This window comes from Sparus aurata, chromosome 22 (assembly GCF_900880675.1).
Source record: "Sparus aurata chromosome 22, fSpaAur1.1, whole genome shotgun sequence".
In the NCBI taxonomy this organism is placed as follows: Eukaryota; Metazoa; Chordata; class Actinopteri; order Spariformes; family Sparidae; genus Sparus; species Sparus aurata.
The window spans coordinates 18,467,886-18,490,418 of record NC_044208.1 but is presented as its reverse complement, the minus strand read 5'-3'; the positions used below and the strand labels follow the sequence as shown (position 1 = coordinate 18,490,418).

The 22,533-nt window shown below is 41.2% G+C and overlaps 4 protein-coding genes and 1 non-coding gene across 8 annotated transcripts in view; 1 reads left to right on the top strand and 4 right to left on the bottom strand.

The window, feature by feature from the left end:
- utrn (utrophin) overlaps window positions 1–4,987 on the bottom strand; it is a 193,325-nt gene extending 188,338 nt beyond the window's left edge. For both annotated transcript variants that reach the window (XM_030404293.1, XM_030404286.1), the window contains exons 1-2: window positions 4,545–4,987; window positions 2,416–2,581 (exon numbers count right to left, since the gene is read on the bottom strand). In XM_030404293.1, coding sequence (XP_030260153.1) covers window positions 2,416–2,488 — 73 coding nt within the window. In that variant the 5' untranslated portion in view covers window positions 2,489–2,581; window positions 4,545–4,987. The remainder of the gene's footprint in view (window positions 1–2,415; window positions 2,582–4,544) is intronic.
- A 2,951-nt stretch (window positions 4,988–7,938) lies between these two features.
- trnal-uaa (transfer RNA leucine (anticodon UAA)) lies at window positions 7,939–8,021 on the bottom strand. Its single transcript has one exon. It is a non-coding gene; the product is annotated as a tRNA-Leu (tRNA).
- Window positions 8,022–10,059: 2,038 nt separating this feature from the next.
- On the bottom strand, window positions 10,060–12,741 carry LOC115573719 (syntaxin-11-like). Of its 2 annotated transcripts, none has more exons than XM_030404620.1 (2): window positions 12,438–12,741; window positions 10,060–11,287 (listed from the first exon to the last, which is right to left on the bottom strand). In XM_030404620.1, exon 2 carries the CDS (start codon window positions 11,280–11,282, stop codon window positions 10,380–10,382), a length of 903 nt encoding a protein of 300 aa, XP_030260480.1. In that variant the 5' UTR covers window positions 11,283–11,287; window positions 12,438–12,741; the 3' UTR covers window positions 10,060–10,379. The 2 variants fall into 2 exon arrangements, with proteins under 2 accessions (XP_030260480.1, XP_030260479.1); XM_030404619.1 differs by lacking the exon at window positions 12,438–12,741 and adding an exon at window positions 12,183–12,306.
- An 858-nt stretch (window positions 12,742–13,599) lies between these two features.
- stx11b.1 (syntaxin 11b, tandem duplicate 1) lies at window positions 13,600–16,795 on the bottom strand. The gene is made up of 2 exons (XM_030404524.1): window positions 16,396–16,795; window positions 13,600–15,361 (listed from the first exon to the last, which is right to left on the bottom strand). The coding sequence occupies exon 2, from the start codon at window positions 15,352–15,354 to the stop codon at window positions 14,458–14,460; it is 897 nt and encodes a 298-aa protein (XP_030260384.1). The 5' UTR covers window positions 15,355–15,361; window positions 16,396–16,795; the 3' UTR covers window positions 13,600–14,457.
- Window positions 16,796–19,605: 2,810 nt separating this feature from the next.
- The window catches only part of mthfd1l (methylenetetrahydrofolate dehydrogenase (NADP+ dependent) 1 like), a 37,629-nt gene continuing 34,701 nt past the window's right edge, over window positions 19,606–22,533 (top strand). For both annotated transcript variants that reach the window (XM_030406052.1, XM_030406051.1), the window contains exons 1-5: window positions 19,606–20,002; window positions 20,818–20,902; window positions 21,059–21,109; window positions 21,199–21,252; window positions 21,992–22,116. In XM_030406052.1, the coding sequence (XP_030261912.1) occupies window positions 19,767–20,002; window positions 20,818–20,902; window positions 21,059–21,109; window positions 21,199–21,252; window positions 21,992–22,116 (551 nt within the window). In that variant the 5' untranslated portion in view covers window positions 19,606–19,766. The remainder of the gene's footprint in view (window positions 20,003–20,817; window positions 20,903–21,058; window positions 21,110–21,198; window positions 21,253–21,991; window positions 22,117–22,533) is intronic.

Sequence of the window (22,533 nt, the reverse complement as noted above, 5' to 3'; positions counted from 1 at the left end):
TAACTGTCAGATTAATCAATAATTAAAGTGATAAAAAGTTGAAGCCCTATTCTTCAGCTTGCACCCTGCTTCCACTCGTCCTCTGTACTATACTGCTTGCTTGCTTGCTTGCTTGCTTGCGTAACAAGTCAACATGATGGAAACCATGAGCCACCCCTCACTCCCCTCAAGAGGCATGAGTGTGCATATCTCTGTGAGTAGGACAGACTGTCTGGCTTGCCGACTTCCATCACAGGTGGCAGAACAGACAACACACATACCCCCCTGCTGTAGCGGTGATCTCACTGTAGTACTAGTTAACAAATGAAACACACACACACAGCTGGAATAACTATATGTGAGCTTCAAAGAACGACAAAATGAACCAAGTGTGTCAATCAGTAGTGGGGACCAAAAAAAATACAGCTGTGAATAAATTCTTTAACCATTCAAACACACCCCCCGTGGTGGCCGACAGACCACATGAACAAGTGTGCTAATGATTATCTCACAATGCTCGACTCAGCTGTGAAAACTTCCTTCCACCTGCCCACCACACACATACACACACAAACACACACACACACACACACACACACACACACACACTCACCTGCTTGTCAATCACCTCACACAGCCCATGTTTCGACCCCATGTTCACCACAAATCACTCTCTTTTTCATCATCTATCTTCCCGTCTCAATTCCTGCAGTATAAAGTTTTAGGATCTTAATTGCTAAAGCTATATGTGTGATGATAGAAAGAAGAGCAGGGGTGGGTTTTTTTGTGAGGCTGGATGAATGCATATTTGAATTATAAATAAAATATAACACCTACTTTACACCACATTTATGTCAGCCCACTGACACACACACACAGCACCAACATCAGCCGACAAGTTTAAGATTAAAAAAAAGTTGGGTAAAAGCCGGCAGGTTACCTCGGTACACATGTGCTCTACTTTTCTACGTGTTTCTTTTGTGTGTGTGTGCAGCTGAGCTACGTGCAAAATTTTCCCCTCTTTGCCATAGAAAACATTACTTTTTGGGTTGCTAGGGAAACCTGAATCGTTGTAAGAAAAAGCACTGTGGTCTGAAAACAAGCGCCGTAAATTACAAACGCCAGCGGCACAGCGGAATTCCTGGCGCAGAATTTGCCAGCATTCTGAGGCCGGGCGGGTGGAGAAAGCTGGCACATGGACTGGACAGGATGGATGAATCTGAAGGCGCTCCTTACGGTTGCTTTTTGTATTTGAAAGTCAGTTACAGAAACAGCGAGGATGGAGAGGTAGCAAGAGGGAGCACATGGCTCCATGTTTTGATGCCAATATTAGATATGATATGTAATGGACATAAGATATTTTACAGGTTAACAATAAACTTTACTGTCTTTAATGACATCAGTGAACTTAAGCAATAAAAATACTGGGAATTTTGTCATTTTAAACTATATCATGCATCTTTTTCTGCATTATGAGCTCTAAAACAAACAACCAAAAAAAGGTTTTAATATTGACGCATATCAGACAGTTTCCTTGTTTTCTTCTTTGTTTTCTCTTGCCACTCAACTCTGTTAAGCAGGACTCAGAATATGGGCTTTTGGTAATGACACCTGAAGTATTCATTCAATACACAATGAAAATCATGCTTATCATCAGAATCGTAAACTTACCACATTATCTATCCAAACTTTTATTGCAGCCTCTACGATTTGGATATTGCAAGTTCCGTTCATTGACTCACTTTGCATTTCATTTGATAAACACATAGTGCGAAATACACGAAATGCCATGCTTGTCTTAAATTAAGGCAAACTCAAGGTTTGGCTCCATGTATCTCTCTTTGATTTACAGAGAATATCAGAGCCAGTATTCTACATGTTGTGCTACTCTCCAAAGTTAAAGGTTCGCTCAGCTGAAGCACTCAACTCAGCCACATCAACAACTTGTTTGTCATCTGTCTCTCTCTTTCGCTGAGGGTGGCGTCTACAAAAGATTAACCTATGGAATGATCCACAGAGAAAAGGATCACAGGGTGCGGCCCTCTAAACCCATCCCCACATTCTTGTCTTCCACTTTCCCTGCTGCCATTGGTCCCCTTTCCTGTGACTTTCTCCTTCTCCTCGCAAAACGTGTTACAATCAACCATCTCCTGTTCTCTTCGTGCCTTTGTTGCTTTACCTCTATCCCTGTTCCCCTTGCCTCCATGGGAACTGAGGTGAACTCAACACAACAGGATCCGTGGCTCTTTCAGTGTTTCTTCTCAGTTACCACTCTCATGCACGTACAACAAAATGCTTTCTCCATGCAACAGTAAGCATTTTGCCCTACACGCACTTGCACGCTCTGCAGGTCGTGTGTCCTATTTGGAGTGTAAAACAATAAACTTAGCCTCGAGATAGCAATGTCAACAAAGGCCAAAACTATTAAAAACATACCAGATCTCCACTTGATGATGTCGCTGAACTCTTCATTGGCTCCTCCCTCTGCAGCGTCACCGTGTGATGCCATGGTTAGCCGATAAATTCAATGCCTTATTGGTTGAAATTGTGCCAAACGTTCCCAGGCTTCTTGGCACACAGTGCAGCAGCCCTCTTTCTGCACCTGTAAGTGAGAAGAAAACGCTTTAATTCCTGCTCACTTCCAACTGAAATGCAGGTCTTTCTTTAGCTCCTTTCTGCTTTAATGTACTTTAAGCAGTTGAAATAAGCTCAAAAGGGAGGCCAGGAGGGTGAAGGTGTCACATGCGTTGGAGCCACACACACACACAAAACTTTCAAACATGCTGACACAGCAGCACGCAGGAAGATCTGGCACTTCACGAGGAACACCGTGGGTCGTTAAAATGCAAACAGCTGTTTGAGACTTTGCGTCGGTGTCCGCTCAGCAGCGTCGGGGAAGAGCCTAACTGGTTTCACACAATGGCCTTGGGCTGTCAATCTTACGTGTAAAACGACTACTGTGAGAGTAATTGATGCTGTAATAATGGACAATTATGTTGTAGACTTAGCTCAGGAGCAAACTAGCCAATAATCTCAGAGTCTCAAACAGCCGCAAAGTATCAAGTAGACATAGAAATGTCTTTGGCTAGCCACCTGTGTTTATTTTGCTTTGGTTGGCCCCCACTTACCATCATACAGAGTTTAAGTCTTTTCACATGTAATGGTTTCTTCTCATGTTCAATTGTGCTGAACCACATGCTGAACTATGACGTTTATTCCACTGTATAAGCAGTAAAATTGTGATTGTTTTCATTTTGTCACAACAAGTTAATATCAGAAGTACCTGACAGCTTTATATGACCATTATTCAACCAAGTAGTGCTTTCCAGTGGAACAATTAAGGTTTGTTTGAGGTTTAAAGGTTAGCAAAAAACCATAACCATAGTCCAGAAGGAAGCTAACCCTGGACAATGATTTCTTGTAAATGATTAGAGTGTCCTCCAGGGAATTTCAAAAGATTATATTACTTCTCAGGTTTTAATGTCATGTAGTAAAGTACAACATGGAGATGCTTTGAGAACCACTGACAGTCAAACCCTAAGGCCAGTAAAGAGTTACACTTCTACATGTCATTTTTTTGGTTGCAGACATTGTTGTTTTCTGTCTGTAGTTTTGCAGCCTCACAAAAGATGCCGTCATGTGTGCTCGACTTTCAGCGGCTCCAAAATTGCGACACCATCTATCACAATCTCCAAATGTACATCTTGACCGTGTGTGTAGGTCAGCTGTTGCTGCTTCACATTGTTGCAGCTGTTCAGATCTGCTTTTTTAAGTTTAAGAACAATGCTCGTGCATGCGGTCTCTTTTAATTCGGGGTATCCTTTCATTAAGCCATGTCCACTCCCCAAAAATAGCTCGCTTTTACCATGAAAGGAGTTTATGTGCAGTTTTATCGAGCAGTGCCTGTTGAGTTACAGTTCTTGAGGGATGATGCAAGACCCAAAAATAACAACTGTAAACTCAAGGAAAAGGCAGCCCCATCTATCTTGCTGGTGTCTTTACAATTTCAGTTCCCCTCTCTGTGTGTGGGGTGGTTAGTTTTGACAACGGAGGCAAAACAACTGAAGGGATACGATCAGCCAGATAAATCTGAACTCTTTTAAGCTGTGAGTGTAGATCAGCACTTGCGAGTTTGCTTGATTTGAAGAAGAGATCAGAGTCAATGCCCATTCAATTTAAAAGATGTATGTGTTGAGTTCATTTTGAGAGATTATCGCCTCCCCGATTTCATTGGGGAAAAAAAGAACAGTAACACAAATAAAGGGAGTTTCAAAATGCAAATCTACGGTGGCCTTGTGGTTAATGTTTTATCTCTGCGGTATTTGGAACCTGGTGACTTTTAACCAAGCAATATCAAAACTGCAGTGTTCACAAACTGCTAGCTACATGCGAAAACCTCAAGCTCAGTATGAAACAGTGATTGTTTGATGGTCCGTTTCAGCATTTGAAAGCTTTTTACAGTTTCTTTACACCCAGCCCCTGACTGTGAACTTCAACAATAACTGTTGTGTTCCGTTGGCACAATGACGCTTAACGTCTTTCATAGACCCAAAGCACAGACTCACCTTTGCTGTCACTGAGGAGTCAGGAGACGTGCCCCCTCAAAACAAGTCCAAAACGTGTCGAGTACGGATGGACAGATACAGGTGAAGTGTACTTTGAGGTTGAAAAGTTGAAAAAGTACATCAATGCAGTTGATTTAAGGCATTTTCTACGAGGTACGAGGCACTCTTCTTAACTAACTAACTAACTGAGCTAACTCCAGGGAACCGTCCTCCAGCGCATCCAGTCTCCGCAATGTGCCAAAGGGAAAGCTTCAAGAGACGCCTTCTTCAGCAAAACAAAGCGAAGCACAACTACCGTAGTCCTGAAAACACAACGGCGGCCTGTCTCTTGGAAACGGAGGGATGGTTATTACATTTCACGGGTGACCGCCGCAATACCGTGCACTCAGGTCCCACAACTTTGTTCCTGTTGCTTACTTGACTCTTTCTCCCTGCCGCTTACACTGATGTTAAACTCCGCAGAGCTAGCTGCACACGGCGGAAATGCTACGACAACACCTTCGAAGTAAAAGGGTACACTCGCAGGAACGTTGAACCGGGTGGCTTTAGCAGTCTCCCCCGTTGCCTTTAACAATGACTGAGCAACTGTAGGATCATTGTGGATATCAAAGGTATTAAATATACTAAGATTTGCTATTTACAAACGACAGTCATTATTTTAGGAAGCCGCTCCTCAAATGTGGCATCTGTTAGATTTATTTTGAAGGTGTAACCGGAAGCGCAGCGTCCAATCCCGGGTGGCTTGACGCTAGTCTCGAGCCTTTCCCTCTGGCTGTAAAAGTTTTCCTGACGCGGAGATGGAAACATGGCGCGGTGGGCGTCACGTGACGTAACACCAACGAAACCAGTGATTCCCACTGGAAAACAGAAAAAAAGGGCTTGGACGAGAAACTGTAATGGAATAGGACCATAACTGGAATATTCATCAGGCCAAAGGTCTTCAAAACTTTTCCACATTAAGGCACCGAGGAACTGATTACAAGAGGCCATTTGAGCTATGATGGTTTTATTGTAACAGCCTTTGTGTGTATGTGACATCTTACTTTATTTGCTGATATGATGAAAACTATTACTTAAACTCTAAATGAAAGCATCGGAAATATAGCTAATGTATCAGTGTTTTATCATGTATCAACTGTATTATTATTATTACAGCTAAATTAACATGTAGGAAACATTTGAATGCTGGCAGGACAAAGCAGAGATGCCACTTTAATCGCTGTTGGGAAAGTTGCCATATGTACCTATAAAACATGGTGAGAAGTGAGTATCATAACCCAAAAACCATGTATTTTCATTACACAGAAAACACCTAGCTATACATCCACCGTGAATGTATACGATCAAAACAAATAACCTTTAATTCAAGAATAAGAAACTTTATATATGTAGCACCTTCATACATACAATACAATCACAAACAAAAAGAGTTGAGCAGACGGTCAAAAAATTGCTGTCAAAACGCAATTAAAAAGGAAGAGGGTCAAATTAAAAATAATCTAAATAGCAAAAACAATGTACAGTAAATAACCCTAATAATTACAAAAACAATTATCAATTAGCGTTATCATTCCACTACCTCTTGCTTCAGGTTTCATTATATTACACTGCGTGATGTGTTGGACTGAAAAGAAACAACTCTTCCAGTACCATAGGGGACTGAATAATAGATTAAGGGCCCATTGGAAAGAGTCCGTGAGGCTTTGGGGATGCGGAGATGTTGATCTTCCATTGTGAGCCTTCATCCTTCTCCCTCCCTCTTCTCAGTTGTCAGGGCTCTTTTGTTGACGTTTCCTCACAACAGCTGAAAGAAGAGGCTCAGTTTCACAAATTAGTGCCCTCTTAGGCCTCGAACACCTATCAAGTGACAGCAGATTTATTTGTTGGTGTGCAAGAGGGCAGGTAGGAATTCTCACCTACGGTTCACTGTATTTATAAAGATGGATTTGTAAAATTAGTTCATCTGGAGTGTGAAGACTCCATGTTTACTCCGGTACTGTCAGTGTTTGTGAACACTGCAGTGCGAACGCCCTATACAAAAGTTAAGAAAGTTTCGGAAGATTTCCATCTACAGTAAACTTCTTGGACCCATGTGACTACAGTGCAACACACTTTTAGATACCACTTTACAAGAGCTACAGCTATTTTCTGTGAAGCCTTTCCTGTGGCAGATGCAGATGACTGGGTATCCATGAGTCCAAGGCATCGCCCTTGTAGTGAAATTATAGGGGTGAGTGTGTCTAGGCCTTCACTTGGCCTGTGTTGGACTTCAGCCCACAGACTACAAGAAGGGCTTAGAGCGCCCTCTTCTGTCCCAATAGTATAACTACTCCTTAAAGAAAGTCAGTTATCTGGAGCGCTTCCATATAGAAAAACAGCTTGAAATACTCAGAAATTTCTAACCATGTTCCCCACAATCAGCCAAGTAAGAATTAATGTTGTCATTGCCAATGCTCCTTTTTTTGTTTATTTCATTTGTCTTACTTCTATTGTTAGTGTGTTGTTGTAGGCACTGTTTTATTGCATTTACTCCTTAAACACTTTGCATTTTGTGTATTTCACTTATATTCATCACTTGTGTTGTCCTAAACTGGGCCCAGTGTATGATCTTGACCTGGGGTACCCACCGGTTGTTACTGTTTCTTTCTATTGTATTGTGCATTTTTGTAGCCAATCTCTGGCGCAAGAATTTCCTTTGGGATAAATACAATTCTCTTATCATAGCTTATCTTATTGTTATCACCACATTGGCAAATTAATCAAATACGCCAAATGCATGGACACTTTGATTCTAAGGTCCAGAAGGAGGCAGGCTTGTACTGTTCTCAATATCTGAACAGCTGAATTTGTTTTGCACTTTATATAAGATCTGGTGCTCTGGATTCTATCTGGCCATTGAGTGAGTTCAGGATTAATTTGACCATAGAAAATCTATGACATAGTTGCCAGTTTTGACCATTTGACGTCTTTCCCACATTATTGAGTGACCACATAAGTGACTGCCATGAAGGACAGTCTACATTACCTCCAGGTGCCATTTATTTTTATTTAATTTAATTTTTTTTGTATATACTATGTTAATCCAAAAGTGGGAAAATCTTTTTTTTTACTTACGATAACCAATTTTCTTTATCATCCATAGTTTGACACATTCTCACTATCCTCCTCATGGAAGCCACTTCGTGTTTTCTTAACTAAAATGCTGACTTCACTGTTTTTGCCTAAATCTGGTGGGGAAAAGCTTCAATTTACGTATAGTGAAATGGAAACGTCGCCATGCTTGATATCACGAATCTGTATGTAATCCTACATGCAGACAATCAGGGATTTCCTGCACATGTTTGTTTAAACGTGGTTACTTAGTGATTTACACTACGACACCACCAAAAGGGTATACCAGGAGTGGGGTTCGAACCCACGCGGACATATGTCCATTGGATCTTAAGTCCAACGCCTTAACCACTCGGCCATCCTGGTTTATACACCAAATCCCACCGCATTTCCGTATCAAGAAATACACATGAACTCGTATGATTTTTACATTTCATCGCTGAATAGCAACGGTGCGATGAAAGCGCACCATTTTCCGCTCCTAACGTTACATGAACAAGCTTCATGAGTCGAGTTCAACGATGATGCTAGCGCTACGCTAGCAGCTAAATTGTAAAGTAGCAGACTGGAGCGAACTTGCTAATGTCATGATCACTGGCAAGACAGCACGGCTTCTTCACAAACTGCCGTCGCAAAACTTGTGCTGAGTTTAACACGTTTCAGCGCTATACAGAGTAATGCTACGAGAAAAAACACTGGCTAGCAAAAAATCCTTGCTTTATTTATCGCTGTGTTCTCTTAACCAATACTGAGTTAGCGTTAACTAGTGAGTAACTACAACGCGCAGCTAATACTGTTAGCATGCGCTAGCTAGCTGATAAGTAACAGCAGGTTTGGATATTGGCACGACACGGTTACTGAACTGTAATGTAAGCCACACAGCGCACTGTTAAGCTATTAATCCCACACACGATGACCAAACGAAGGCGCAAAGCAAAGCGAAAAGCTCAATAACACCAAAGTCAGGAGTTCTTCACCGTTCTTACAGGAGAAGTTCCCAAACTCGGCAGGAGACCTGAAGTGAAACTGATTCCGCAGAGAAACTGATGTTCTTGCCCCTGTCAAACTGAAGGGACTGAAACAGGACACTCACCAGCAGCAAGCCGTATATCATTCATTTAATTATAGACTTTTTAAAAGTTATAGTTTAGCAGTTTTATCTGGGAAACTCCACACCCCAGATACGAATATAGTGAAATTAAAGTATTTTATTTACAAATTGTAAAAGTACTTTTTAGTGACTCTAAATGACACTGACATGTTGTGTCTGCTATATATAATACGTAGAAGACATGGCAGACATTCTCAAGAGTATGATTTGTAATTTAATCACTTTATATTATAAAAGTAAAGGCTGTGTTACCAGTTGGGTAGAACAGGCAACTGGCCCAAGGCCCCAGGCCCTCATCTGACTCTGTTACAACTAGATGGTTCAAGTGATCACGATCAAATGCAATTTTGTTTGTGAATATGGTGATAATATACACTAGTAAAGCACAACATTGATTCACCAATTAATGTGGGTGTTACCCATGTTTTGAGGGTCCCTTTATCAAAATGGTTTAAGGACTTCATTTTGTTTTTATTCAAACTGCCCCACAACAAACCCAGGAACAATATTATACCAACAGGAGGTGAATATAGATCATTTTACCCTAAGCTTTCGGGCAGGTTTAATCTGGTTGTGCTACAGACAGTGGTTCAGTAATTTTTTTTTTTTAAACAAACACGAGCTACTTAAAACCACTGTCACACCATGTGTTAGCATTCATGGCTCCCTCTGGGACCCAACAGTCCGATAGTCTTCCATTTAGCTAAACAGCTCATTAATTTACAGTCAGAAAATACCTTGGATGACCTGACAGGATCATATGACACATCTCTTCTCCATTCATACATTCCAAAAGCTTGTCCGACTCGTAGAAGAATCTAGAAGAGCCACCTGATTCTTCCTTTCCCCATTCATTGGTCAGCTGTGTAGGCGTTTAAAAATGTACACTCAATGTTTGCAACCTGTTATTGCACATCAACATAGCAGCTTAAATAAAACTTACCTTTTGCAGTGTCGCCGGCATGAAACGCCTCATCATCTTTGGCAGTGTCAACTTCCCCTTTCTCACATCAGTGATTATTTTAATGTCTGTCAGGCTGAATCTCGTCCCACTTAAAAAAAAGACCAAGACATGTTTTCTCCTGAAGTACAACCACACAGACAGTGACATTATGATGATAATTCACTCTATGTTTGCATTGTTGTCTCATCTGTCACAACTAACTGCAGTTGATCAACTCTCCCACCATCACTCTCATGACTGCAATAGTTCCACATTTATAAAGACCATGTGTTCTTCTTCTCCCCATGATTCAATGCACTGCGTTGATGTTCTGCTGAGAAAAACAATCCTTTTTCAATTTACTGAAACAGTATTTATTTTGCACATCATTGTACTGCTTAATCGGATTACCTTCAATTTAAACATTTTAAAAATTAAATGCAGACAACCACTATTGGATACATTTTTAGATCCAAATAGAAGGATCAGTTATTTATCTGTAAATCAAATTTTAGACAGCTGGTAAGTCATGAGCATGCCTGTAAAGCTTAGATTTACCATGAAATAAGCTCATTGCATTTGAAGTTTTTCAGCTGTCCATTACTTTTTACACAGTTCAATGTTGTTGTTTTTTTCAGTTTTCAGTCATCCATAAAAATCCAAATAAGCCCTAAAGAGCTTGGTTGTTTCTCCAACAGGGTAAACAGGGGCAACACTGGAGAAAAGGGTTTTTCTTCTTGTATTTTAATGCCGTCTTGATGTGAATGTTGATCTTTTCAATATATTCGTCAGTGGTACGCACATTGGCCTCAATGTTATTGAGCATGGATCCCTGCTCCTCCACCAGCATGGCCATCTGCAGGAACAGATCGTGCACCTCCTTCAGCCGGGCCTCCAGCTCCACCAGCTCCTTGTGTCTGCCTTTGATCTCACACATCGCCCAGCGTGATGAGCGTCCGCCTTGCATCTGCAGGCTCTGGGACAGCTCGGTCCATCCCTCACCACCTTTGTGCACCATCACATCCAGCTGATCATCAGTGATTTCAGTCCCCAGTATTGAAGCCTGCCTCTGGATCCTCCCCCGACATGTACTCCTCTGCATCTCCTCTGCCTTGTTGTAGTCACTCATGGCAGCGTGGAAGGCCCGGGTCAGTGTGTCATGCTGTACTCTGGCTATGCGACTAACAGCAGAGTTGGGACCCTCTTTCTCCTCCAGCCGGCTGCTCTCTTTACCCAGGGCCTGAAGGCGAGCATACAGGCCCTCCCCACGGTGCTGGATCCCTCTGGCGATGGAGTCAGAGTCCTTTTTGAGCAGAGTGAGGCGCCGCACAGAGGTGCCAAAGCGTTCGTTATGGGTGCTCAGACGCTCCACCTCTAAGTGGAGCAAGGAGATCTCCCTGCGTATGGAGTGGGCCTCTTTCAGGATGTCTTCAATGGTTGAGGAGTTCTCAAACACCACTGCCTGTTGAGACAGAGTCACCTTGTCCACATCATATTCAGGTCCATATATCTCTGGCTCGTAGTCGTCATCCTCCTCACTGATGGTCTGGAGCCTCTCCAGCATGTCCCTCATTCTGCCTGAGAGACCAGAGTAAAACAAGATGCTGATTAATGCGCTCATATCTAAGCCGCAATACATTTTACAAAAAGTTTCAGCTAAGGGTTCTCCTTAGATCAAGGGGACCAATCTTATTTTGTGTTTTTTCACCATTTTCTTTATTGTGCTATATGTTCATGTACATGTAAAAGGTCTTAAAAATGTCAAAACCCCATCAATAGACCTGCCTTTAATTCTATGACTTCTTGAAGTCACTACATCAGCATGTCACACATTTTCATTTTCTATACTTATATTCAGGTTAGATTTGAAGCTAAACATGGCAGCACTGACCAGAGAAACTTACTCACTACAGTTAGCAGTGCTGGCTCAGGCATGTGTGAGCTGACCAATCAGAGCAGACTGGGTAAGTATTGAACAGAAAACCAAGAAAGGCTTAGGGCTTCCAGACAACTTGAAAATTCCTGGTTAGCTTCGGGTCTAATGTACGTAAAATTCATAATTCAAAGTTAAGGCACCCTCAGTATAGTAACCCCCTCATAGAAAAACATGACATTAAACATTGTGTATCTTGGTGACAGTAGCTATGTACAAAGGTTCAAAGTTAATTTAGCAAGAAAGGTTACACCACCACTCCAAGGCTTAAAAATGTCAGCTTTATATAACAACTGATACACACAATGACTGATCATTTCCTCTGCAGCAGGTTCTCTTTCTCTCTTGAACAATGATAGCAGTCACAGTTCAAAAGCTTGTTGGAATGTGTTTAAACCAGGAACAAGGAAGATGTTTCCATGTTTAAAAAAACTGACATTTCCTTTAAAAGTAGGCTTATGGCCGAAGATAGTGTTGCACAATATGTTAACTAAGTTGCTCTAAGAAAATTCAATAAAACTTTAAGACTGTGGCTCTTACTACTGATTCTTTCATATGGTCCGGAGACAGAAATTCCATTTCCTAACAGCATATTAGTAAAAAGCTTATTTTAAAAGCAGTCACAGTGTCTCATGAAACAACTAAATGTCTTCTTATTGGCAGCCATTGAGAGAGCAGCATCAGCCTTTCCAAGCTGCTTGGGTGGTGCAGTACTAATTAACTCCCATCAATTATCCACTTGCCTCTGCTTCACATATTATTTAAGAATATTAAAAAACTAGATAAGTGTCTTACCTCTTGTGACTGGCTCCCACAAAATTGGAAAGGCAAGTAAATCCTTTCAAAGTGCCTCAATCAGATTTATTTGGCCGAGGACGCTTGGGAAACACATCTTTATATTGTGATGAAGGAAGCCGTCTGCCTGCTGTGTGTTCACTGTGTGGCTGCGGTGACTGCCGCCCCTTCCCAGGTGGCGGACATGGGCCTTCCCACTGCGACACACAATACTTCCTTGAAGTGAGATGCACTATCTTGTTCAGTCTCTTTTCTCTTGAAGAACGACTAGACTTGGGTCAATTATGTAAGACAACATTCCCGTGAAATAATACTTAAGACAAGAGTTTTTGAGAAATTTACAAAGGAAATCCAAAGATTTTAAAATGAACCACTGGTCAAATGCAATTCAAGCTGTCTGATGAATGTTGCTTTTGATGTTAGGTTAAAAAAGTGTTTGTGATTAATGGTTAAATGTTGTATACTGTTGGTTATGTGAAACTGTAATTCTTGGGACGCAAGACACATTTCAGAAGAAGATTCTGACAATAAAGTGAAATCAAATTGACTCAAATCAAGTGATGCCGTGTGTGTGTGTGTGTGTGTGTGTGTGTGTGTGTGCATGTGTGCGTGTGTGTGTGTGGTGCCGATGGGTTCGGGCGCTGGATGATCCAGGAGGCTCAGGTTTGGACAGGAGTAGGTGGAACATGCCAGGTAACACATTTATTAAATGTTAGCTCCACCCATTTTCCACATTTTGAATGTGTGGAACAAAATATGATATCACTGCCTTTGCTGTATGCATTTTGATCATTTGTTTTTAAACCCTCCATAATGAGTCTAACAGTGTTAAAGGGGTGTGACAGCCAGACCAGCAGACTTTACTTTTCAAAAGCTGGTGCCTAATTACCCACAATGCAGCTAAACTACTGATTGACATCACTGGAGGCCATTTATCAGATGCCATGCAACTTCCTCTGGAGCCAAAAAAGGCTTCATACCACTTTTTTTTAACATATGGAGTAATACTCACTACTGTAAACACACTTTAATGGGCCAAATTTGTGGATTTTAGCAAAGCATTTTAATTTCCAACATGTTTTAATGTATACCGGACACAGAATCTCGACGGGTCTTTTGGTGTAAATGTCATGTTCAAACAAGAATAAATCAAGACTCGTGCTAATTTTGAATACAAGTCTTTATGTAATACACATGACACCACAGGAGAAACGGAGACAACATAAACGGTATTAAACATTTAAGTCATAAAATCACAGTTAAAAGTACCAGATTAGCATACATCACAGTACATTAAATGTATGATTCCAGCATAACATTGAGACTGAATCCGATCAAAACTGTTGTCAGAAGAGATGTAAGATGTAAGAAAATAATGTAGGATAATAAAAGTGTAATATGGAAACAGAATGGTAAGTATTAATCCAACATTTTTCCTAATTTATACAATGCAGAACAACTGATTGATTTCTAAAACATTTGCTTTCAGCTCTACATCTCAGACATCCTTTTTTTTCCCCCAGTACATTGATGCACATTTATAAATTATTTGACTTGAATGACTTGGGTCGGACACTTGGAAAAATTTAGGTAAGAACTGCTTGATATAACATTTCTGTAGGGTTTAACTCTTCTTATCTATCTCTCAGGAACCATTTCACACAGCATGCCTGCAATCGCAAGAACGTGACAGTCAGCAAATTTTGGCTTTTGATCAGTCCCTCCCATGCGAAAAGTCAGCAGGCTATAAAAACAACAAAATATTTTTAAATACTATAATATGTTTCAGGTCTGCATCACACCTCAGTCACGGGGAGATTCATTCTGGTTTGAGATACCTGTCTCAAACCTTTCATGCAAACATTATAGACATCGATCGCTTGAATACAATTTTTTTTAATATTTTATCAGAGCATTTTATGTTTCTCAATCTTGACACAATAGCTTTTAACTGCACTACTCTTTTCCTGGAAAGAACATGACGTATTATTCCGCCCTTATTTTCTGTATTCTACAGTCGCTAATCGACACATGGGAAACAGCTGCAAAACATCTTCCTAAAAGGGTTGTTGCTGACGTGACGTTTAGCCTTGCCAAGTTTGATGAGGACTACCTGTAGGTTTTCATCGGTTTTCTGAACATTGGTTTGGATGGAGGTAATCATGGAGCCCTGCTCCTCCACCAGCATCGCAATATCCAGGAAAATCTCGTGGATGCCTTTGATACGGTTCTCCAGGTCCACCAGCTCTTGGTGACGTTTCTCGATCTGGGTCAGAGCTGATCGGGCTGTTTTACCCTCAGCCACAATGTTGTCGGTAAAGATGTTCCACTGGCCCTTCTCGATCATCTCCTCCACCTCCTCTCCTGTCACCCCACGTCCGACTATCTCCATTTGTCTCTGGATCTGGATTTTGCAGTTGTCCCGATGGCTCATCTCAGCCTCGTTATAGTCATACATGGCATCGCGGAAACCATTGCTGAGACAAGCGTACTGGGTTCTGGCGATACGTGTGATGGCAGAATTCGAGCCGTGTTCTTCTTCCAGCTTGTGGGCTGTGTCATCCATTTCCTGCAGTTGACCTAGCACACCCTCAGCCCGGGACTTTATATCAGCACCAATGGCGTTGGAGTCCCTTTTGATGGTGCTCATGGTGGTGACGCCGTGAAACATCCGAGAGTTCTGCTCACGAAGCCTTTTAACCTCCAGGCGGATTAGCTGGACCTCTCGGTGGATTTCTTGAGACTGGTCGAAGACCTCCACCAGAGCGGGGCTGTTGTCAAACACTACTGCTTCGTGGGGCAACTCGTCCTCCAGGTCCACGTTGCTGAAGGAGTCGGAGACAGAGGACTCTTCATCCTCCATCGGCTCCCCATGGTTGCTGGACATCTCCTGCAGGTTGCTCAGTCTGTCCCTCATGGTTGGGCTGGAAAACATGAAAAGGTTACAGATTGTTTCTCTGTCTGGATATCAAAGAACAGCCAGCAACAAAACCATCTTGATAAAAACAAAAAGTAAAAAACGGCTACCTATTAGAAACACACCCAGTGGCTCATTTAAGCTGCCATGCCTTTAGCTCTCACCCACCCAGCACCCGCCTAACAGGTTCTCCAAAGAATACTCGAAGGTGTTGCTCCTCACCAAACTAGTTCTTTTAACCTGTGATCTGTCTAATGTCTCAGTCCAGACATCCACTTTGACTTTTAATCTTACTGAAGCATCAGATTTGACAAAAAATTGTTGATCAGATACAGGAATACATTTCCACTGTGATATGATATAGGGAAGGTAGATGACGGAGAATAGAAAGCATCTGAAAATTTTCTAAACTTCAGGAACTCATACCTGATGTTGTTGTTGTCTTTCAGCTAGGAATAGCGATGTTTAAGTGTGAACAGAACCAGCCTTAGCCTTAAAAAAAATTGTTTTTAACTCGACATCTACAGGGTTATTTATTGAATTTTATGAATACCAATATTACTGTTTACTCAAGCGCTCCTGGTCTTCAGGTTGGAAGTTATTTGAGACTATTGCAAATATTTAACACACCTGAAAAAACACTCAATTTATCATCATTTGATCTGCTCAGCCACATGGTTTAAAGCATTTTCAAGGTAAATGGTAGCAGACAAGGCCTACCTACAGGTAAACGTATGGTGCAAATTGTAAACAATAAAACAAATGTGTTTATTTATTGTGATGATAACTTTAGAAGAAATCACAAATGTACGTTTTTCATAAATAAATCTAACTGATTTTGTATCCAAATAACAAAAAAAAAATCATTTCTACACCCTGATAAGAAGCCATCACCACATCAATCTACATGTCATTGATAAGAACCCCCCCCCCCCCCCATCACAAACCGGGTCAATCTTTTACAACACTGTCAGCAACTTGCTGGAGTAAAGTTTCTCAGTTTCGTGCAGCACGGTGGGATGGAAATGAAAATCTCCTTACCTGTTTTCCCTCGGATCTCCGCAGACATCAAACTTTATGCTCTTGTCAGGTGGCCGTGGTGCCACAGCGCCTGGCTGAGAGCAGAAACAAAGGGCCCCTGCATGCGTAACGCAGCTATCTTTAGAGCACAAACTGGTATTCGGCTGTAGTTTTTGTCAGGGAGCTGGGTTGCGCCACGCCATAGGACTGGAGCTGATGATGTGACCTGAGGAATGAAGTCAGATCGGTTTGGGCTTTGCAGTAAACGCTGCGTTTCAGGCGCGTCAACTGGGTAGGACGAGGTGAGAGCAACTGACGTGCACAGGCAAAGAGAGAGCCAATTTTAAATCGTAGGGTGGAATAACTGTTAGGGAATGTACAGGGTAGCTCCGGTTAAGGGTTTATTTGTGAGTTTTGATGTCAGTGATACCTGACAGACCTGGCACCGGCAGTATCAAGCCAATTTTCAAGGCTGAATTGACGTTGTGGATTTTCCCAGCCACGCCTGAACGACTCGCGTGTGTGTGTGTGCGTGTGAAGAGAGAGACAGACAGACCAATGAGGTTTAACCACCCTCACGTACTATAGGTAACATGTGTCTTTGATTAGATGATACAATAAGATATAAGCCTCAATGCGTATTTTTCAGCCGAAAAGTGGTTTGGGGTGGCAATTCAGGACACAAATGTGGATCATGGGGCAGTGTTGTAAAAAGCACTCCGAAGTCATACATGAGTAAATGTGAAGACTTCATGCTGAAACATTACATTTTTTAAAAAGTGAAATTCAACCAGACAAATAGTATTTGATTAAAGATCATGAAGTATCTGATATTATCAAAAGGAATTCCACTAAAAGAAAAAAAAAAAAAAGAATCTACAATTTCTGTCATATTGAATTCATTTATATGCAAATATAATGATTTAAGAAATCGATTCTGTCTGATTACTTATGGGACAAGACAAACCATTAAAAAAACTATCAAAAGTAACGTGGTAGTAAAAGTAAATTATACTGGCCTATTTAGGCTTTATACCACTGATGGAATGTAACTATTTAAATGTACTCAACATACATGAAAATATATGTATAATTTACTTTTACTTGAACGTTAGCTACTGAACTACATTTATGGCCAGAAAATTACTTTTGATACTACAGTACATTTAATATCAGATACTTTTTACTGAAATACTATTTGTATGGGTGACTTTCACTTTAACCAATGCAATATTTTAACACAATATATTTACTTGTACTTATGTATGAAATTTGAACAACACTGCTGCACACAATGGGGCAACCAATCAGATATTCAGCATTGTTACACTTATCAGAATGTTTTTATTATCTGATTGCCGATACAATCTACGTCATCTAAGAAACACCTAGTAGCAAAAGTTATCAAACAAAGTTAGCGGAGTAAAAAGTACCATATCTGCTCTAAGATGGAGAAGATTGAGAGTATAAAGTAGCAGAAAATGGAAACAATGAAGTAACCAAGTACTTTTGTACATAAAGGTGCATTCAAAGATTATCTAAAATATAGGGTTTTGAAGTTATGCCAAAAACATCTGTGTATTGCGTTGCAATGATATCTACTGAAGTTAGCATGCTAACCAGTTAGCCTCAGCCTGTCCTTTCCTGTAGTACCACCTCGAGCCCCTACTGAGCTAAATAGCTAACGGGAGCTACAGTTAGCAGCTGTTACTCTGGTGGTGTGCTGCACTCTTTTTGTTTGTGACTCAATACATTCACAGTACCTGAGTGAATATATTGAGTGAGATTCCATCACTATCAATGGGTGAGCCTGCAAATTCTAATAAATCTCCTGGTGAAGACGGCTTCCCCCCGGAATTTTATAAACCCTGCCCAAATCCTTCTCAATGGCCTTAATAACAGTTATTCACAAGAAAAATAAGAACCCCAAAAAATGCTCCTCTTATAGGCCGATTAGCCTACTTAATGCAGTTCTAATCATTTCTAAAGCTTTGACCAATAGACTAAATAGGCTCCTCCCAAAACGTATTAATATAGACCAAACAGGTTTTATAAACAAACGACTTGCAACTGATAACCTTCGTGAGCCTGCTTTGGCATTGGCAGGAATGTTGTGTATTGGCCCATTGTCCCTAACAAAATCAATATTAATATGTACACAATCTAGAATAGGCTCCCTACTGTTTTCTTATCATTAAAACATAAAGCAATTCCTTAATGAAAACATTTGCATTGAACAAACCTATGTGTTAACCCAGAACATCGGGCAAAAGATTGGGCATAACAGCAGTTGCACAAATCATGTTACAAAAATATTCTTTAAAAAATGATTGTTTGTTGAGTGTCTCATTTGCATGCAGCATTTGTTTTAAGCAGGTTAAATCATTATCAGAGCTGATGCTGAGGGACATCTGATTCTCATGTGATCTTGATTGGACCGTCCAACTCAGACCTCCAGCCGATTCCTTCCCTTGGAATCTTGAAGGCCTGCTCTGCCACATTCCATCGATCCTAGTGTGACTGGTTTATTAACAGATTGACCACTTATGAGACTTCATTATCTTCCTGAACATAATGGGGTCATCTGCAGTGTTCCCAAAGAGATCCACATGCGGTTGACACAGTTTCATGGTGAGCTGAGACTAAATTAAATCTATAAATGTTACTTCTCCTCACGTGCTGAAACATGCAAATACAACAGTGTCTCTTTGTTTTGTGTACCACAGGTCTACAGGTCATAGCCTAATATTTATCAAGGAGTTCATAGTCGATGCATAGATCTTAGTTTGTGAGCCCACGTGGACTGAAATGATCTCCTCCCCCTTTCTGTCAATACAGGCTGTGAAGGCGCATCCCCTCTTCTGTGGCTGTTGCTTTCACGTGTACCTCGGATTTACTATTTCTGTGTTCAAGTCGACGCAACTATTCCAGTTTCGCTGGTTCATAACAAACAAACATATAGACACTGTGCCAAAAAATGGCTCTATATTTTTGTGGTCCTTTGTTAAGCGAGCAGCAGACGTTGATTATGAATGCCAGAAAAGGGAAAGGAGACACACAATACATTCTGTATCTCCTGTCAGAATTACGACTATCAAAATGTTGCCTAACTATACATTTTTTATCGCGCTCCAAAAAGTAATTCAGCTTGTGTTAACATACACCTTTATCTGTGGAATAAGCCTAACCTCTATCACATTTCAGTTATCCCGAACGCTGAATATTAAAATTTCCGACTGCCCCTGAAGACAGCGTAGCTCCATCACGACCCTGACGCCACCTCAACTTTCTTTATGTTCCTGCCGTAGGTTGAGTCCCTCGCTTATCATCGCAAGAGAAACAAGAAGAGGAAACACGCATAAGTCACTCTTAGAAAACTAAAAGAAGCGGCCATGAAGTTGTCTTTAGTTCGTAGTGCTTGCGGGAGCCTTCGGATTCATCCAGCCCGTCCAGGAAGCAGAGTTAGCTTGTTGTCGCGGAGATGCCCACCGGTTGGTCCTACCAACAGCCGGCTGATTCTCCGGACGGCGAGCGCTACTTCCAGCGGCGGTGCCAGCACGAAAATAGCCGTCGACTTTGGGAAACAGTCCCAGAAGGATGAGGGGTTTGAATGCGACAGTTCTTTGAGGTAAGAAGAAAAAAGACATGTGGTCACACGTTACATAGGCATTGTTGTCTTTGTTTTATTTTTGTAAATAAGTTACGATCGAGTGTTAACGTTAGCTTGTTTGCTAACATAATAAACGGTGGTCAGAATTTCCTGTCCCACCGGCGCGTTTGAGCCGTTGGCCAGCAGCCAGTTCGGCACGTGCAGGACGATATGATCGGAGGGACATCAGTCAGCTGATGTAACTTCTCTCTGTTGTTGCCAAACACACGGTGCTGAATTAACATGAATTCGTGCGGGATACCGCTCGTGTGCGTGATGTTGACAAGTCTTTATGTGTCTTTGCATCACCAACAACGCTGTATGCGTGTGTTTGCAGAGATCCACACGTTTTTATGCGTTTAATATTCTATAATCATTTACCACGTATGTTGTTGTTGTTTTACTACTATAGACCACCATGCGGGAAAAAAATAGTAATAGAATGATCCGAGATCACTAGAGGAGGACTTGATTTCTCACTGTTTACATTTTTGGACAAAATATAGGTCAGTGTGTTAACTCTATACATTATCACATTAGCCACGCCCATCAATTGTCACATGTACAGCAAGGTGGCCAATGGATGCAACTTCAAAATTTGTATACCATTCATTGCAGAAAAAGCTCTCAAAAATATATTTATGTAGTGGGAACCATGTCCCACAAACACTTAATTAACATTTCCAAATCTCATCCAATGTATATGCTTGGCTTGAATGTATTTTAAAACTCTGTATGGAGCCCCACATGGATAAATGGGTTTTGCTAACTAGTTAAATTTTTTTTTCTTGCAGGGAAATTGTTCAGAGTGCCAAGGAGGCAATGGCGGCTCTGCAGAAAAGAAATCCAGCATTACAACCGATGTTAGCCATTATACAGGTATCGCAATCAAAACAGAAGTTCTACAACTTACTGTAGCAGAATTATGTTTTGACCTGCTTTGCCTTAATTTGCCTTTGACTTATGACTTGTCTTTTTTCACTGAACCCATTGGAGATTCCAGTGATATCATGTCTGTTTGTGTTTATTTCAAAGGCGGGTGAAGACGACAGCTTATTGGAGATCAATAAGAAAATGGCAGGAAGGGTAAATTTCTCTCTCATCGTTCCTCTATGAGAATATTGTCCATTTTGCCCTTTCAAACTGTTAACACTCTCACGTCTGTATGTCCACAGATTGGCTTAAACATCACTCAGATTTGTCTGGCGAAAGAGTGCAGTGAAGATGAAGTAAGTGAAACTGGATCACACATTTCATTAATTTCCCTCAGCTCCTACCCTCTCATGGTCTGGCAAGTCAGTGCATGAGATACTATTCCCCTGGCTGTTTATCTGTGCAGCATTTTGATCAAGGCGGTTGTGTAATCTCAAGGTATTCAGTGACTCACATAATCTTCTTAAATCTTACTTAACTGTAAGTCAACATATATCCGCTGTTGCATGACTGATTATTGAATTCTCAATTGATTTAGTCACTGCTTCTGTTCCTTTTTTTACTTTATGGTAGGTAGAACTAGGGTAGAACTAGGAAGCAGCCTCTTAACTGTGGCTCCCTTTGCCCACTTGGAAGTCGACTCTTCAGCCAAATAGCAAGAAACCCTAGGAATAGCTCAGGCAATTCAGCTGACAGTGGATAATTAACATCACAGTTCCAGGCCCAAAGGACTCTACTGATCTACTGATCCACTGCTCTACTTTTACACGTATTCCTTTCCTCTCCCACCCTTTCTTTCCTCTCATGGATGACTATCATTTTTTATGCTCAGGCACTAGAGCTGAAATGTTAAATTTGATTGTGCATTTGCTGTTTCAGTCTGTCTCTTGTTCTTAAGTGATACTTTTACCTCAAACGACCATACTCTGCCCTTTATAGGCGTGAAGGCTGGAGTTTCCTTAGACCATATTCAGACAGTACTCATACCAGAATGCCTGATGTTAAAAGTTTTTTGCTTTTTGTGTGTGTGTGTAGATTGTAGAGGAGCTGTTGAAGCTGAATGAAGACCCCAGGGTGCACGGAGTGTATCTCCACCTGCCCCCTGCTTCCCTCACCAGTCGAGTGCTGAACACACTCAAACCTGAGAAGGACGTAAACGGGTAAAAACCCTGCACCAGCTTGCTAGGATTTTTACATTTAAAAATTTGACTTTTACATAGAGAAATATGACATTAATTAGTGAATCTCTTTCAAGTTCTTGTACTGTGCTAATTTACAATAGGTTGCCTCTCTAGATTAATATGTATTCCCCTATATGTGTCATCAGTATTTATTTCTGCGCAGCAGCAGTCAGCCAGGTATCGGTCATTTCTTTTTCCTAACAGAGATAAATGCATTTCCTCACATGCTATGTCAAATTGGCTCAAATCAGAAAGGGCTGCGCAGAATTAAAGCAGCCTAAATGTAGAGTGTGTGCTTTCACTAGACAAGAGAAATGAGAAAAGTAGCAAGGCACCCTTCATAATTATAACAAATGGAAGGGCATGGGTTCAGCCGAGGACAAATCATCTAAGGCA